Genomic DNA, 18080 nt, shown 5'->3' on the forward strand with positions numbered 1-18080 from the left:
TGGGTTGTAGGCTTATTTTTTTCTTTGGTAAAATAAATATGTAACTACTTAAACGAAAAGCATACCTCTAGATCACCATCCGTGTGTGACACTTTAGAGAATGACCCTTGTCAGGCTAACGTCTGAGGTCCTTAGTGTGGGAAGTATGGTGTGCAGGACAGACCGGAAGGAGTCCAAACCCAGGCCTTGGTCTCTGGGACTCCAGGAAACATGGCGTAGTCCAGTAATTGAGCCAAGAAGTGAGAAGAACCAGGGTGGGTGTTATAAGTGTCTGTACATCACCATGATTGCTTAGAGGGACAGTGTGTGACGAGAGCAGACTGTGCTAAGCAATGACCCTAAGTCATCTTCCAGCATAGCTCCATGTTAGTGCCTCAGGGAACCACAGCTCTAGTCATTGTGGGTTGGGATGAAAGCCAAATTCATTAGTGCCCTTGGCCAGTGTTCATGTGAGTGAACCAGGAAGCAAGGATGTGTGTGAGATGAGCCAGCCCTGAAAGCTCAGACTGTCCAAGCCAAGTGAAGAGGTTTGTAAAAGTTGACAAGTAGAGCAGAAAATGAAGACGCCTCTCCTGCAGCTCTGTGAATAACCACTCAAGGATGAAGAGGATTTTATTTCAATAAATGCAGGCCCTTTGAGAAAGCCCCCTGGGGGAAGGTGCAGGCTATTGAAACCCTCCTCTCTGAGCCTCTGTTGTCTTCTTTCTGTGTAGGTGACCAAGGCCCCACTTGCCTCCATCCCCACCAAGGTGAAGTCCCCAGAGGAGCCACTTCTCCCTGCACCTCTGCTCCTCAGAGAACAGCCCAAAGCTGAAGCCCCTGAAGAACAGAAAACTATCCACTCACCCATTCGATCACAGCCTGTGGCCTTGCCAGAAGCCAGGTCACCTACCTCACCTACCCCCTTACAGCCAGAGCCCCTGCAGGCCCCTCCCACTCCTCCCACACCTCCCTCTGCCCAACTCCCCATCTGTTCCCAGCCTCAGCCTTCCTCAGATACTTCCATCCCTTCGCCCACCAAGTCCCCCATACGCTTCCAGCCAGTTCCAGCCAAAACATCCACACCCCTCACCCCACTTTCTGCGAAGAGCCAAGGAGACCCCAAAGACAGACTAAGTGGCCCTCTGGCTGTGGAGGAGGTCCTGAAGCGGAGTGATCTGGTGGAAGAATTTTGGATGAAGAGTGCTGAGATCCGCCGCAGCCTGGGCCTTACTCCTGTGGACCGGAACAAGGGGTCAGAGCCCAGCCTCCCCTCCCCTGCCTTGAAGCCAATATCCCTAAAGGCTTACTCGGTTGACAAGTCGCCTCAGGATGAGGGCCTTCTGAAACCTCCATCTGTTCCCAAAAGGTTGGGCCTGCCAAAATCAGCAGGTGACCAGTCCTCACTGCTGACTCCAAAGTCGCCCTCGGACAAGGAGCTGAGGAGCAACCAGGAAGAACGAAGGGACCTGTCCAGCAGCTCAGGCCTGGGCCTCCATGGCAGCTCCTCCAACATGAAAACCTTGGGCAGCCAGAGCTTCAACACCTCAGACTCTACCATGCTCACTCCACCTTCCAGCCCACCCCCACCCCCACCCCCCAACGAGGAACCTGCAACCCTTCGAAGGAAACCCCATCAGGCTTTTGATCGCAGAGAGGCCTCCGTTGTTCCCCCTCCCCCTCCCGCCTCATTCATGCGGCCCCCACGGGAGCCAGCCCAGCCCCCCAGGGAGGAGGTTCGGAAGTCCTTTGTGGAGAGCGTGGATGAGATCCCCTTTGCCGATGATGTGGAGGACACGTATGATGACAAGACTGAGGACTCCAGTCTGCAGGAGAAGTTCTTCACACCCCCCTCCTGCTGGTCCCGGTCAGAGAAAGTCCTGGCCAAGGAGAACGGGCGGCTCCCTCCCCTGGAGCATGATGTACAACCACAGAAAAGGGGACTGCCTCTGGTCTCTGCGGAAGCCAAGGAGCTGGCCGAGGAGCGCATGCGGGCCCGGGAGAAGTCTGTGAAGAGCCAGGCACTACGAGATGCCATGGCCAAACAGCTGAGCAGGATGCAGGCCATGGAGATGGTGTCCTCCAAGGCCCACACAGCACCATCCCAGGGCAAGGAACTAGGGTCCGAGTCTACCAAGCACCCAAGCCTCCGAGGCTCCCAGGAGCCTACCCTGAAGCATGAAGCTACCAGCGAAGAGATCCTGTCCCCTCCGTCAGACTCAGGAGGCCCTGATGGCTCTGTCACCTCGTCCGAGGGATCCAGTGGAAAGAGCAAAAAGAGGTCGTCCCTCTTCTCCCCCCGCAGGAACAAGAAAGAGAAGAAATCCAAAGGGGAAGGCCGGCCCCCAGAGAAACCCAGCTCAAGCCTCCCAGAAGATGTGGCCGCTAAGCCCAAGTCCCTGTGGAAATCAGTCTTCTCTGGGTACAAGAAGGACAAGAAGAAAAAGAGCGATGAGAAGTCGTGTTCCAGCACACCATCCAGTGGCGCCACAGTGGACTCTGGCCAGCGCAGGGCATCTCCAATGGTGAGAGCAGGTAAGCGTGGCCCAGGGATGCTCACAGGAAGGATGTGAGGAGATATTCAGCTCACCACAGTCCACTCTCCAGGGCTGCTCCCACAAGGGTTCTTAGGAGAGGAACAAGCCACACACACCTCACTGTATAAAGCAAGACGAATGCCAACTTGAACCCCAGTAGGGTAGATTTCTGTTGGTAACCTTCCCAGAGTCACATACTCCCATACATGGGCCTGATTTTGAATGAAGTCCTGCCAGGGGGTCTTGAGCAGGTGTCTAGGGTGTTATTTATTTGGTGTCGGGCCCATCACCTTTGGAGACAAGCTCCTATTTCTTTGTGTTGGAAGAGGATCTTTTAGAGACACCCCCCCCCCCCCGTGACTGACTTCCTGCAGCGTGGGTTCATGGGGCACAAGCTGTTGTCTTCACTTGGACTTCTGTCACCCAACAGAGCTGCAGCTACGGCGCCAGCTGAGTTTCTCAGAGGACTCAGACCTGTCCAGTGATGACATCCTTGAGAGATCTTCCCAGAAGTCCAAGCGAGAGGTGAGTGCACCCAGTCCCTGAAGGGCTTTGGAGAGTCTGTGGCAAAGCGTCATTCATTCTCTGGTAGAACAGCAGGCCGTGAAAGGCAGTGAGAAGCCAGGGCGGAAAGCCAGTGCCTGCTCTAGTCTCGTAGCAGGCAGACATTGGAGTGCTCTGCCAGCCAACAGCAAAAACCACAGAGAGGTCTCTCTGGCCTTTGAAATAAGCAGCTGGCCTCAGTCTGAAGAAACCAGGGTACTCTGTTGGTAGCAACCTGCCTGAGCATTTTACACTAGGAGCAGAATCTGTCAGGGCCAATGGGAGAAGAGCTAAGGTTCTGCTTGGAGTCATGCCAAGTATGGACTAGACACCGGACATGGAGGGGAGGTAGGCCAGGTGGCGCCATCAGTACTAGGCTGGTCATGTTCACTCTGGTGATTTGTTAAGCAGAGAGAACATTGTCTATTTTAGAACTGGCCCTGATGCAGCATTAGTCAGAGGTATTGGTGTGGGTTATCTACTGGGGCATGGGTGATCTACCAGTGACCTTACCCCTCATGTACCTTTTTGACATGGCTTCTCAAGACTTGAACTTAAGTCATCTCCTCTGTCAGTGGCCTTGTACTGTCAACCAACCAGGGCAGGCTGTGGTAGCCCTGCACCTAATGTATCTGTTCACTGAGGTGGTATCTTCCTGTTGCCAGCCCATCCTCCAGCCTGACTCGGTTCCTCTTTTAATAACTCAACAGACTAGAGAAAGTCAGTTCCTTCTCTCTTTCTCCAGTCACTATCTGGTCTCCCTGCGTGATCATAGCTTTCTCTACTGTCCTGGTCACCAAGATCCACAGACCTCTTCTTCCCCATCACCTGCAGCCAGACTTCATCTGTTACACCAGGAGTCCGAATGTAGGACTGGGGACCATGTGCTCCCCATGAGGACTCGAGTCCGAATGTAGGACTGGGGACCTTGTGCTCCCCGTGGGGGCTCAGTCCCCTCCTAAGGTGTCCAGGCAGTGAGTTCGAACAAAGGTGGTGTGTGGATAGGCACGTGAGTTCCAAAACCCATCCAGTACCCGGCTCAGGTACTGTCTCGGGAAGCCTAAAGGAGCCAGAACAAAGGAGAATGTGGCCCAAAGTCCCCTTTGCCTCCCTCCATGATGAGTGCGCTCATGTTGAGACAGTTTGTGTCATATTGTCAAATCTTCTATCTCTGTTTGCCACTGTGGTCAAGTCCCACTGCTTGCTTCTCCATGAGGGAATGAAACATCTTGCCACGGCGGGGAGTACCAAATGCCCCCAGTGGCTATGCCGGATCCATCATCTTGGTATTGGTGCCCAGTGACCACGGGTTTGAAGAACAGGGGAAGTCATTTCCTAGCAGTGCGAACAAGCCATTCACAGATTCCTAGAAGAGTAAGACCTTGGACACTTTATATGCTGGGTGCATTCCACAGGGACAAGCTCATTCCTTGGTGGTCACATAGGTAATGCTGAGGACAAGCAGGGCCTGGACGGTGGCAAACATGCCCCTTAGGGTGGTATTGCATCTCACTGAACAAGGGCAGGGCATGGTACTAAAATATGGAATCTAGCGGATGTGGTGACTCCATGCAACCTAACACTCAGGAGGCCAAGGCAGGGTTGTACCAATTGAAGGCCAGACTGGGCTACCTAGTGAGTTCAGGGCCAACCAGAGTTACATAGTAAGATACTGTCTTAAAAACAAAAGGTGGGTGAAGGAAACAAACATGGAACCTAAGTGGGGAACAAACCAGGGCAAAGCAACCACAAAACTGCAGAGGACAGTTTGCACCCTCTGGTGACATTAATGGTGAATGACAAGCATACATAATACATATTTTTTTAAAACGCCATCATCAAATCAATGTCAAATTCCTTGGGGGTGACAGTACTGTAGTTATAGGGAAGATATGTCTCTTCTATGAAGGAGGAAATATGTGCTAAAGCTTCTGGAGACTGAGTTTCTGATGCCTATAAACAACTCATGTGAAAGAAGGCGCTGTATAAAGACTCTGCCCCCCCCCCCAAGCTGGCCACAGTACTGGACCATCTGGGAATCGAGGTAAAGGGTGCTCTGGCGCCACTGGCTTTCTTTCAGAGTTGCTGGGTTTGGAACCTTCCAGAATTAGAAGTATCAGGAGCAAGGGGACCACGTTTGCCACTGCTCAGGGCCTGCTTGTCCCCTCAGCATTCCCTGTGACCACAAGGAGTCTTGTCCCCGTGGAGTGCACCGCTACATAAGGTCTCCGTGGTCTTGCTGTTTTAGGAATTGGGCTTTGACTTGCCTGGAGAAGGAAACCTCTGGCCTCAGTGTGGTCCAGGAGGAAGCCAGAGCTCTTCCTGTCTCACAGGCCTGGAGCCTAAATCAGCAATTAAGAAACAAGTACCTGGGTTTGATTTCCATAGCAACACATGCACACTCAAAACCAAAACCTTGATTTTACTCAGATGTTTATTATACAAAAATCAGTTATCCATGGGTTATATGTTTCTATCCATATGTGTGCAAGTACATGTATATAACATGCGTGTGAGAAGCTAAGAGGGCAACCTTGAGTGTCACTCCTCTTGTGTCTGTCTACCTTTTGTGTGCATGTGTGTGTTGGGGTGGGGGGGGCAAAGAGTTCACCATGTAGGCTAGATTGGCAGTCTAGACAGCAAATCTTGGGAGTCAGGATCTACCTATCTCCAAGCACAGCCCACCAAGGGTCTTTTAATTCAGGGTTTATAGCTCACACTCAAGTCTTTGTGCTTGCAAAACGTGTATTTTACAAACAGATTGACCCACCCCCACCCCCCAGCCCAATCCAGATTTTTCTACCCAGGTAAATCCCTGCCGACAAGAAGTAACTTTATTTTGCTTCCATCTGACTCTTACGTGCAGCCTGCCCAGGTACCCCTTCGCCACTGAGGCCCACTAGGGTCTGCCCTGCCCTCTCACCAACCCCTTATCCTCCTTGATAGCCCTGAAGCAGCTCTATAGCCAGACAGCCATGCTCTTGGTCCCACTTTCCCAGCTGACACAGGGTGTCTTGCTTGTCCTCCCTGTCACTGCCACTGCCAGGTTGGTGCCAGTCCCATCGGGAAGCACGTTAATCAAAGAGCCTGCTGTGGATTATTTCTTGCACTGTCAGCAGCCGGAGACCGGTGTCAGTGCAGCTCTGGCTCTCGAAGTGTGTCTGTGTAGGACTCCGGGGACCACATCTGTACTTTTCCTTATCAAACTGTCCTGTTCTGCATGAGGATGTCACTCACGGTCTGCTGAGTGGGGGAGAGGAACTGAGCAGGCAAGATGCCCGTGCTCAGAGCTAAAAACAGCAAGTTTGGGCCCCGGCTAGAATGCATTCGGTATCTACAGGTCCCCCAGTGTGCTACCCTTAGCATTCCCCTGTCCTGGTTACCACCAGATTCCAATTGCCTCCCTCCCTATGTCCACAGGCACTTTATATGACCCATGAGAAGACCACAAACGCAAAGGAAACTGGCCAAGGCTGTGAGCAGCTCTGGTCAGTGTATGAAGTGAAGAGGTTTTTATGGTTGCCCAAAGGGTGGTACTTCCTCTGAGTCCCGGCGATTTGTGCTGTTTTGGTTCCTTTCTCTGTGTTTAGTTCTGGAAAAGCAGGTTTGCCCAGTCTCAGGACAGCTGGGTATCACACCGAAGCCATGTGGCCCTGCCTAAGAACACCGCCAGGTTTGAGAACCTGTCAAGAGAGTGAGTCAGTGGTCATCTCCTGCTTCCGGCCCCCAATCCATACTGAGTGTTCCATGGTGGGAACGGAAAGGAAGGGGCTGCTGTGGCTGAGGAGGGCAAGTCACCACACATTTCAACAAACTGGGATACAGCAAGGAACTGACACAAAAGGGTTCGGCAAATAGAAAAGTACACCCCAGCTCCAACAGTGGAGTTCACTGAGACTCTTTGGCCAGGGTTCCTTCTTGTGTGGTCTTGTGTGGCATTGTGGGAAGCAACCATGTGATTGTCTTGTGTTTGTTTTAAACCTCTAACTGATTTTGTTCCATTTCTGTATTCTGTTTTCATTTTTTAATCATCATTATCATTACTGTTCTGTTTTGTTTTCCGTTGCCATCCCCTTAAAAGTCGGTTTATGTACCACACGCCTTGGCATTCAGGAGAGCCTATTCATCAAAGGTAGTGTCTCATTCCCACTGGCTGGTCCTCGTTGCATGCCTGTCTGTGATTAACCACTTGGACAGCCCTGCTGGGCCTGCAGCCACGTCCTCACTAACTGTCATACATGCATGCAGCTGTCACCGTAGACCCTTCTTTAGTTGTGTCACAGAAGGAGGAGGAGACAGTCACTCTTCCACTGGCTGGAGTGCATGTCATCATGGGTGAGGGCAGAGCTGCCCTTGTGGGTCTGGGTAGCCCAGAAAGATGGTCAGCAGCCTCCACTCTGGATCATTAGGGCACTGGGACAACCCTAGAGACCACCTTCTGCCTGTTCACCTGACCTTGAATCATTTGAGCTCCTTGAGGAGAGAGAAGTCTGGACCCAAGTTGAATGTTGAATGCTTCCTTTTCTTAGAGGAAGTAAAGTGGGTCTCACAGTCTCCCACTCACGCTTCTCAGTGGCACCCAGAGGCTGTCCTGCCATTGAATGCTTGGGAGTGTGTCAGCGGCCCATGTATACAGATGGCTGGGATATCCATCAGTGCCTCTGGCAAGCTCACAAGAGCCACCTCAGCCACCCTGACAAGTCACTTCTCAATGGCAGACACCACCATTGTCCGTTTCTCAGCCTGCGTTAGACTAGATTCACTGAGATTTAAAATGGAGGCACCCATGCCTTTTCTGAACCCCATTCACTGAAGAAAGTAATTTCCAAACAAAGGGAGGGAAGAGACCCCTCACTTTCCAAACCTCCCCTCCCCACCCATATCTCAGAAATAAGAGGCCCAGAGAAATGTTTTACTGTATTATATATATATTTTTAAATCGCAATACCTTAAGAAAATCACAAGTATGCTTATATAGCTATGATGATCTCAATGCCAAAGGAGTTCCTGTTTGTCTGTGGTTTAATCTCCCAATGCTCACCCCTTATTAAGCCTCTTGGTGCTGCCACAGAGGTGAAGTGCCACACATTGAGGTCTGTGTGACATAGCTGTGCCCTGTGGTATTTAAGACTTCAGCAGGGACAGTTGTGGCCCAGCCTCACCTACCATGCCCAGCTGGCTACCAGGCAGTGACTCCCACTAGAGGAAAGTCCTCAGACCCATGCCTTCTCACTACCTGTGTGCAACGGCTTAGGAGCTCTCTCACCCTCTCCAGCCCAGAACCTACACAGAGGAGGAGCTAAGTGCCAAGCTGACTCGGCGTGTGCAGAAGGCAGCTCGGAGACAGGCTAAGCAGGAGGAACTGAAGCGGCTACACCGAGCCCAGGTACGTGCTGACCGTGGGACACCACATGCAGGGGCAAGTTGAGGGCCTCACAGCAAGGGAGGGGAAGAAACACATAGGGCATTTTGTCTTCCAAGGTGACAACCTCAAAGTGCTTCAGCATCGTACACTACAGAGGCACTGTCTTTGAGGCACTGTATATAAAAAGAAGGTCCATGCTTTGAGTTTCCTGGAAGCCTTGGTCTAGAGTAGATGCTGACTCAGCAAGTTTACTTGTCGCCATGGTGTCAGGAGTCCAGTCTGCAGCTCAGCCTCAGATCTGAATAGACTAGAATTTTATCAGAAAAGCTCAGAAGTACCCCTGTTTGCCCATCTCCCTCCTCAGGCCTCAGCTTAGATCAGAGATTTTCAACATATGGGTCGTAGCCCCTATTGGGGGAACGGGGAGTGAATGACCCTTTCACAGGGTTTACATATCATTTCTCATATCAGATATTTATATCCCAGTTCATAACAGTAGCAAAATTACACAATCGTGAAGCATCAACAAAGATAATTTTATGGTTTGGGGGGGGGGGTCACTACAATTCGAGGGTGTTCTTATCTTCTAAGTTGACAACCTCAAAGTGCCTTTAATAACTATTAAAGAGTCGCCTTAGGAAGGTTGAGAACCACTGTCCTACACTGTTCTAGACACTTCTTTTCCAACGTATTCAGACAGGACTTCTAATCACTCCAACCAGTGATTTGAACTTTTGAACTATTCCAGAGAAAGATAAACCCTGGGGTCCAGCTGAATGCAGCTGGTGCAACACACTGACCATAATGTTCCTTTCAACGTCTTGACAGCATTTAGCTTTCTCCCTCTTTGGGTCTGCAGCTTGATTCTCTGGGGAACTGGAGACGATAATAGCCTGGAAGTTTACTCTCTATTTCTCGGTAGATCATCCAGAGGCAACTGGAGCAAGTGGAGGAGAAACAGAGGCAGCTGGAGGAGAGGGGCGTCGCAGTAGAGAAGGCTCTGCGAGGCGAAGCAGGTACTGTCTGGCTTCCTCTGTGGTGAGGCTTGTTCTCAAGGAGAGAGCCTACCTTCCTTACTGGGGTAAGCCAGTTTGGCTCCTTCTCTCTCAGGATTTTCTGAGTGGTTGGTCAAGCCCCAGTGCTTACGTATGTTCAGGCAGCTCAGACACCTAGGAATGCTCCCCAGCCCTTCCCCCAGCTTGCTGTTGCCATGAGGAATGAAATCCCAGGCCCTGTCACCTGCCGGTGGCAAGCCCCGGGCTTCCTTTTCCTCTCCCTGCTCCTGCTCCTCCCTTCCTACCATTTTCTCTAGAAGAAAATATCTGTGAGTAAGGGAGATTGTCCCACAAGGAACCATCACAGAACCTCACTGAACAGGCCTTAGCCTGCTCTCCCGAGTGCCCCCCCTGTCATCGATTCCCTGGGCTCTTCCAGCCCAAGCTACATAGCCACGGAGCCTGCATCCTTTCTTGGGTGGGGCTTCTGGCTGCCCGTGCACTCAGATTTCCATGGGTGAACCCGGGCTTGTATCCACCGAAGGCCAGTCACTAAGAGCAGTTTTGGACAGGCTTTAGCTTTTGATCAACTGTTGTAGAATAGGCATGGGAGCCTATTACAAGGGCTATGTGGTTGGAATGTGGTAGGCACGACACTGGTGGGTACAGAGAGGACAAGGAGATATCTAATCTGTCTCTGAGCCCATGGTAAGCCCTACAGGCATGGATTGATTGACCTCTGCTACCTCAAGATCCCGTGCCTGGATGGGGAACCGCTTATCTTCATAGGTGGCCATGGCTAGGGACTCAGCATTCATAGTTCGAGGCAAGGAGAAAGGAAGGTCAGAGCCTCTTGTAGTTTCCTTCCAGAAACAGGGAAGCAAGCTGGTACACCTCCTGGCAGGCAAGCTAAAGAGCAAATAGGAGTTCAGACAGGGCCAGCCACGGCCTCATGGGCCTGAACACTGGCCAGTGGTCTAGCCATTGGCGTTGCCAGTAAAGGAGTTGGGGGCAGGCACAGAAGCAAATCTTCCTTCAAGCCCTTTAAGTCTCAGAAATCACGCTCGTCAGTGGGTCCTCGGGCAAAGATGTGTCCGAGAAAGATGAGGATGTGGATGTTTGGGGGGTTGTGCTTCACCCAATGGTGGGAGTAATGCTGGAGCTAACACTTGAAGCCCAGGCTACCAAAGGGAATACAAAAGCTTAAGCCATTTTGTATCCAGCGAGTTAAGAAGACTGAGAACCACTAGTACAAGGAACACTTGGCTCCCATGCCAAGCAGTGAAGAGGGAATTCATCCTCACATCTTCTTGGCTTCCCAGTGCACTGCCATACCAGTGGTGTCTCCAGCAGCCCGAAGGCCTCTCTTCCTGTTTCACTTCCTCTGGCTGATCTCAGTGCAGCCTGCACTGGACCAGGTTAACCCTCCCTCCTGAGAGCCCTGGCCACAGAGCCAGAAAGCCTTGTCCTCTCCACTACTCTCTTCATACACAAAATCCCAGCAGGGGACCTGGAGCATGCCTCTCGTCCTTATCCATATTCAGTAGATTCTTCAGCTAAGGGACAGCTACGTCCCACACCAATAGTTGGCATTACTACTATCTAGGGACATGGTTCATAGTTTCCCAAAGGTGCTCTGTCTCAGAGAGAGCCATTTTGGTTGATGGTTTCTAGAACACGCTGAAGGTTCCACGAAAAGGAAGTCTGTTTCGGTAAAAGGCATGTCACTCCCATGAACCAGAAAATGATACTATTAAAAATTGACATCGCGGCCAGAGAGATGACTCAGCAGTTTATAGTGCTTGGTGGCTGTTCAGAGGACCTGGGCCTTGTTCCCAGCACCCACATGACCACCTATAACTTCAGTTCCAGGGGATCCAGCATCCTCCCCAGACACCAGGTGTGCATGCAGCCAAAATGCTCATACACATAAAATAAAAATAAATCTTTTAAAAATGATAAACAAGAAGCTTCCAAACATAAAGAGGGACCCCAGGTATGCTATAATGTGCTGGCATGGTACCTTAGCCACGTGGAAGGACCAGCAGTGGGCGCTGAAGCCAGCATCTCCTAAGCCTTATAGGGATCAGGGATGCCCACACAGTGGCTTATGATCTCTGTCATTGCCAGCAGGACTTGAATTAACTAACTTCTTACCAATGTATGTATGACAAGTTCAAAATCTTTTGTACATGAAGCAAAAGAAACTTGGACCTGACAGGTCCCCCAGAGCAGGCTTACCTGCAGGTCTTCAGTGGGTCAAAGTTGGCATGTGAGGCACTTGAACAAGCTGTGCACTAAGTCTTCAAAAGTTAAAACTGGCTGTTGGCCAGCTATCTATGAGTAGCCTGGGGAGCCCCTCTTGAAGAGCACTAGGAGTCAACAGAAGTTTGGAAGCCATGTTCTAGTCCAGCTCCCGACTATAGGCAGATCTTTGCAAAACCTCCTGGACCAAAAGGTGAGGCTTCCTATACAGATGCCCTTGGAGGCTCATGGGACATCTCCCTATGATGCGTTTGTATTTCCAAATACATTCTTTTTCTGTTCTTATACTTAACACTCCACACCCAGCACTGGTCAGTTCTCAGTGGCCTTGCCCCTGACAGAGACCATCTTGAGTGTGCACAGTAGCAGCCTTCTCGCTGCTTCTCATTCTATTCCACTTGGCAGGTCTCACTGGCTGAGCAAGGAGCAAGCAGCCTCTAGCTGCCCTACTCAGCTCCCTCCCCAAGCTGCACCAAGCTGGCCAGAACCTGCCATTCCTGGCTCATGTGGTGGCTTCAAGTCTCCATTGCTGTCAAAGGGGTCACACTTTGTTAGTCAAGATGCCCTTCCAGAGAAGAGATCTGGTGTGGACTTGCTGTCAGGTTATCTGTGTCTGTCGGAGGCTTTTATATAGGCAGGCCGCACAGATTAGGCCCCAGGGCAAGGCTAAGAGTCTGTGGGATTCTGTTCCTGGAATTGGAATGGAGGTCTCTGCTTCTGATTCAAGCTTAGAACCACTGGACTGGCCTCTGACACAAGCTGGCAAGCCACTGAGAGCGCTAAGCTCTCTGACACATCCTTAAAAAGAGAAGGATGTGGTTGCCAGAATCAGCATCCAGATTTCGAGGTGCAGGGAATGGCAGACATTTTGCCATGCTCTGGACCCTAAAAACTGCCAAATCGAGGCCTACCGCCACCAGGCCCCCTCTTTGCACCTTAGGCGCCTTAAACTACTAGACAGATCCTGGAGCTGAGACCCAAGGAAGGCCTGTAGCAGCATCCGAGAAAAGGGGTTGGGCATGTGCCAATGTCCCAGCTTATTCCTTACCTTGAAAGAAAAGGTTCTCTGAAGAATGGGGACCTAAGCCCCAGAAGATGTGGGACCTTCGACTCAAGTCGGCCCAGCACAGGGGTTTCCGCGAAAACATGGGGACCACTAATGGAGTCACTTGCAAGCTACTTGGTTACCGGAGCTTTCTTTTTTTCCTTTCTTTACCCCAATGTTCATATCTTGAAAGCCTTAGCTTGGAACCTCTAATATTCAGAAAGTAAGTAAGAGAATGGCCTCTCTTTAAACTTTCTTAAATCTCAGGGACGGCTGCCTTCCAGCAGGGTTGGAGTTTCCAGCAGTGCCAAGTCCCGGGGGTTGAGGTGGGAGCAGAATCTCCCTGATGTTGGCTGGCGACTCCATCCTAGTGGCGTTTGGTCCCCTCCCCCATCCCCTTCATATCAGGAGCTGCAGAGATGGCCTGTGTGTAGGCATGGCATGCCTTACAGACATGCATGCTTTCCAGCTGCTCCACTGGGCTCTCTTATAATATTCCTGTCTGTTTTATGTGTCACGCCCTTGAGAGCTTTTGGGTCGGGGTGGCAGCAGGGTCATCTGATCCTATAACTCTGTCTTCACCAATTCCTTGTTGTAGACTATTGGGGAGAATCTTATTACAGTGGCCTCATCGACTTGCACCTGGGTGGTATGTATAGCGTCATCCGCTGCTGGCACTAACCCCGAGACGCCCTTCCCTCCTGTCCTCTGTCCCAGTCCCTGCTCACAGCAGTGAGGAGGAGCCAACCTGATAACCAAACAGCAAAGCACAAACCCTTTTCCAGGCTCAGTGTCAGAGCGTTTGCCTCCTATGCACCAAAGCCCCGGGTTTCGTCTCCAGCCCAACCAAGGGGAAGCAGCTGACTTTGCTCCACATGTGCCTCGGAGGACGATTTAAGATAGCTCTTGCTGCTTGAGGTTCTTCTAAAGTCTTATTAAAACCAAACAAAACCCGCAGCCCTGCTCCACACAGTCCGAATCTACATGTCATCCTGTCGAGGTTCTTACACTTAAGGCTCAAGCCAAGGCTGTCATCCCACATCTTCGCCCTTAACAATGAAGCTTCACATTCACTAGGACACCCACCACCTGCCACACGTGGGCTGAGGGCGTGAGTCGGGGCGTGACTCGGTGAGAACTCCCTCGCCTGGCATGCCTAAGATTCCATCCCCAGCCCCCAAGGATAAAATATGTTTTAGAAACTTAAGAACCGTGAACTCACCTCCAGCGGTTTGCATTTCAGGTCTGTCAGGTGTTCCCTAGCGCACGAGAAAGGCTGTTGCTGCCTTGGCTCAGACTCACAAGATCCAGTGCTTTAGCTACATCCATGATGCCCCTTCCTGACCACGCCGTGCCACTCGGTCCGAACGGATCCATTGGGACTTATTAGACCTGTAGGTTCTCAAACCCCAGCCTGGACCCTCTGATTTACAAACAAGACAGAGAGGCCCAGGTATCTATTCTTAATGATTTCCCAGCTGGTCCTGATCCCTCTAAAACAGGAGAACCCTGGTCCCATGAGACCCAGTACTTGTCACCTTCCTATACAAAGCTCAGCAGAGAAATGGCCCGTCTGGAGACTTGCTCCTAGACTTTGAGCTGTTGCTGTCTCCTGGGAGGCTGCCCAGGAGTGTCGAGTGACTGGCTGTCAGGGATAGCAGGGTTGCTGTCGCTCTCCTCTTCTTCATCACCCACTCTGACCTCTTCACCTGCCCTTGGAGGTTCCAAGACTCATGAGAAAAGAAGTGCAGGGCAGTATCAGGTTTCTTACTCTTCCCCACCCCTGCCCAGGAGAGAGACACTCCTGGCCCACTCATCCAAACGCAATAGTCTGAAGCCATCAGATATAGGTGTTTGCTTCCACACCAAACAACCAGAGTTCAATTCCCAAGACCTGCAGTGCAAAACAACTAGCTCCCACAAGTTGCTCTCTAGTGTCCACATACTTGCTGTGATATACGTGCCCTCCATTGATACACATAAAAATACACACACACACACACACACACACATTAAAATCAGACCAGACCTTTAATCCCAGCACTCAGGAGGCAGAGGCAGCTAGAGCTCTGTGAGTTAAAAGCCAGCCTTGTCTACATAATGAGTTCCAGGCCAGCCATAGCTACATATCGAGAGCCTGTGAGCCATGGGTCATGCCTGCAGTCTTAGCACTGGGGAGCCTAAGGGGAAACTTGACGTGAGTTTGAAGCCAGGCTGAGCTAGTATGAGACCGTCTCAAAAAAAAAAAAAAGTCCTGAGGAGATGACTCAGTCAGTGCCTGTCATGCAAGCATGAGGACTTGAGTTCGATTCCCCTAGACCCACATTTATTTATTTATTTATTTGTTTATTGATAGATAGATAGATAGATAGATAGATCCAGGTATGGTGACGTGCATTAGTAATCCTAACGCTGGGGAATAAGAAACAAGGTGTTCCTGAAGGAGTCCAACTAGCCCTGCTGAGCTGTAGGTATCGTAAGAGACCCTGTCTCAGAAAATCAGGTGTGTGGCTAGAGGCGCAGTGGCCCTCCCGTTGAAGGTGCTTGCTGCCGAACCTGATGACCAGAGTTAAGGCTGAAAGAGGGATCCAGCTCCTGCAAGGTGTCTACATATGCAGTGGTGTGTTCCTACCACCCCTACAACCAGTTCACAGTAAATAAATAAATAGAATGTAATATATAATAATAATGGGTGGGCTGGAGAGATGGCTCAGTGGTTAAGAGCACTGACTGTTCTTCCAGAGTTCAGTTCCCTGAGATCTGATGTCCTCTTCTGGTGTGTCTGAAGACAGCCACAGTGTACTTATATATAATAAATAAACAAATCTTTTTTAAAATATAATAATGGGTTGCAGAGATGGCTTAGGAGCACCTTCTGCTCATCCAGAGGACCAGAGTTCAGCATCCATGTTCCCAGCATTCATGTAAGGCGGTTCACGACCCCCTGTAGCTCCATCTCCAGGGGAAGCTGACACTCTCTTCCACCCTTTATGGGCACCTGTACATCTACACACACACAGGCACACATACAAATAAATAAAAGCAAATAAAATTGTAAAAAGAAAATAAATGTAGTAGTTAAGAAACCATTAAATAATGGACTGACTGAAGAAAACAGCTCATGTCCACCTCTGGCCTCCATGTACCAGGTACATATGCACACATATACACAGATGTGAGTAAAATGAATCCAAAGCCAGGTCTGGGGTTGTAGCTCAATGGTAGAGCACTTGCCCAGCACACATGACGTTCTGGGCTCCACCCCTTATAACACACACACACACACACACACACACACACACAAACCTTATCTCATTCCTATGAGGTCATATCCATAGAAACATCACTGGTCAGGAGTAGAACCCTTGTCAAGCTCCTTGGGTAGGTGGCATGGGTTGGCTCCCAGTCTTACACTCCAGGGATGTACTTGGCCACAGGCCCTTCTGGTGTCCCCAGCTTCTAGAATGCTGGGGTGGGAGGGGGTCTCCCATTCATGGCTATTGATGCTGAAAAAGGGCGGATGCTTGCACCCGGTTAACAGATCCCATCTTGTCTAATACCCTGTCTCCCCTCCTCACCTCCTCCTAACGGTTCCCTAAAGAATGTTCACGTTCATTCTGAGATCCTCTCTGTATGTGAAGAGATCATTTATGTTCAGGGTATTGTGGAGGGAGTGGTCCAAACCCACTTCTTCCCACATAACCCACCCCTTCCGCTTGAGATACTAGCTTTCGCAGCATAGATTGTCTCTGTGTATGTCTTGAATGTTGTCTTTGACCTCCTGCTCAGGTAAGGAAATGCAGTGAGCTGTTTTCTGTGGCTCCAGACACCAAATTCTGACCTTGGATTTGGTATGCTAGGAGATCCTGGAGTGAAACAAAATAAGAAGAAACTCAGTTTGTCTTTGACGTTTGAAGGCCCTTGCCCTCAGTCAGACAGCTTGCTACTTCTGTTCTTCATCCCAGATCCTCACAGTTTCCCAATGTCTGCCTGATTTTCCCAAGGCACAGGCACCACATGAATTCTGCTGGACCATAGGAGGCATCCTGTTGTCTGATGAAGGGAGACGCACTTCCTTCTGAAGGGAGGCACTTGTGTACTCCAAGCAAGGCTCTCCCTCCCTCCCTCCACACACCTGAAAGGAAGACACGGACACCTCAGAGTCTGCTGCTGGCTTTCCTTCAGGCACATGTTCCAATATTCACTATTTGAAGAGTAGTTTCCCTTTTGAAGTCTGGACCTTGAAGTAGAAAAGCTGGCTGTCCTCTGCTCCTGCTTCCCTAAAAGGCCACATTGGGGACTGTGGCATCTCTTACTAGAGACAGCTCTGAGCAGCACTTGGGGTATTGAGAAGTCTGTTTCTCGCCTGAGAAGACCAGGACTCCTGTCCGGTGCTGTGCCTGCCCACCACAGTGCCTCGAGGGGGTCCTTCAGAGCTCTTAGCCTAACACATATAGGCTTGAGACCTGTATAAAAAGTCTGTAGGTCAGGTGATGGTGACGAATTTATCCCAGCACTCAGAAGGCAAAGGCAGGAAAACCACAGGCAGAGTAGAGTCTGAACTAAAAGAGATTGCTGGCTTTTGTTCATTTGTTTTGTTTTTCTATGCCAGTTTTGGGGTTGGGGATATGGCTCAGAGACTCAGAGACCCAGAGCCCAATGCACAATGCCAAATGAAAAAGAGAAAAAGTCTTAGAACCACAGAATATATAAAAATCTACTTGACTAGCTGGAGTTATAATTTGGGGAAATAATGAGCCTTGAGTGGGGGGGAGGGGTCTCCACGTGCACAGCCTTCCTGTCTTTCCCAGGGGGAGGGGTCTCCACGTGCACAGCCTTCCTGTCTTCCGGGGGGGGGGGTCTCCACGTGCACAACCTTCCCGTCTTCCCCTGGACGTGTAACGGGCACAGCCCACCAAGTCTTGTTTTGCCAAGAGTGGTTCTCAGCAATGCTGTGACCCTTTCATACAGTTCCTCACGTGGTGGCGACCTCCAGCCATTAAATTATTTTGTTTCTGTGGTTTTTATCCTGTTACGAGTCATAATGTACATATCTGATAAGCAGGATGTCTGATTGTGACCCTTGAAGGGCTCAAGACCCACAGGTAGCTTTGAGTAGGGAGAGCTATCAACAAGAGCAAGGCTACCGGAGGCCTAGAGAAAATCACGTCTCTTCTGTAAAGCTTAGGCCCAAGTGCACTCGTGCGACATCTGATGCGCAGACCCTCACACCTCATTTGTCTCAGAGGGAAAGGAAAGGCTGAGAAATGCAGCATGAAGGACCGGAACGGGATCGGTGGTCCTGGTGCAGCCTGCTGGGTTCCCACCTCTGTCATTTCTTTATTTCCTCT

General features: G+C 50.6%; 1 protein-coding gene across 22 annotated transcripts in view; it reads left to right on the forward strand.

Annotated features, from left to right (window-relative positions):
• MICAL3 (microtubule associated monooxygenase, calponin and LIM domain containing 3) overlaps window positions 1-18080 on the forward strand; it is a 169445-nt gene that overhangs the window by 141077 nt on the left and 10288 nt on the right. For 13 of the 22 annotated variants that reach the window (XM_080914365.1, XM_080914354.1, XM_080914374.1 and 10 more), the window contains 5 exons: window positions 714-2514; window positions 2947-3041; window positions 7141-7191; window positions 8335-8445; window positions 9347-9440. In XM_080914365.1, coding sequence (XP_080770491.1) covers window positions 714-2514; window positions 2947-3041; window positions 7141-7191; window positions 8335-8445; window positions 9347-9440 — 2152 coding nt within the window. Of the gene's footprint in view, window positions 1-713; window positions 2515-2946; window positions 3042-7140; window positions 7192-8334; window positions 8446-9346; window positions 9441-13327; window positions 13379-18080 lie in introns of all 22 variants that reach the window. The other 9 variants (XM_080914368.1, XM_080914372.1, XM_080914356.1 and 6 more) reach the window with 3 other exon arrangements.

Source organism: Micromys minutus, assembly GCF_963924665.1.
Source record: "Micromys minutus genome assembly, chromosome: 3".
In the NCBI taxonomy this organism is placed as follows: Eukaryota; Metazoa; Chordata; class Mammalia; order Rodentia; family Muridae; genus Micromys; species Micromys minutus.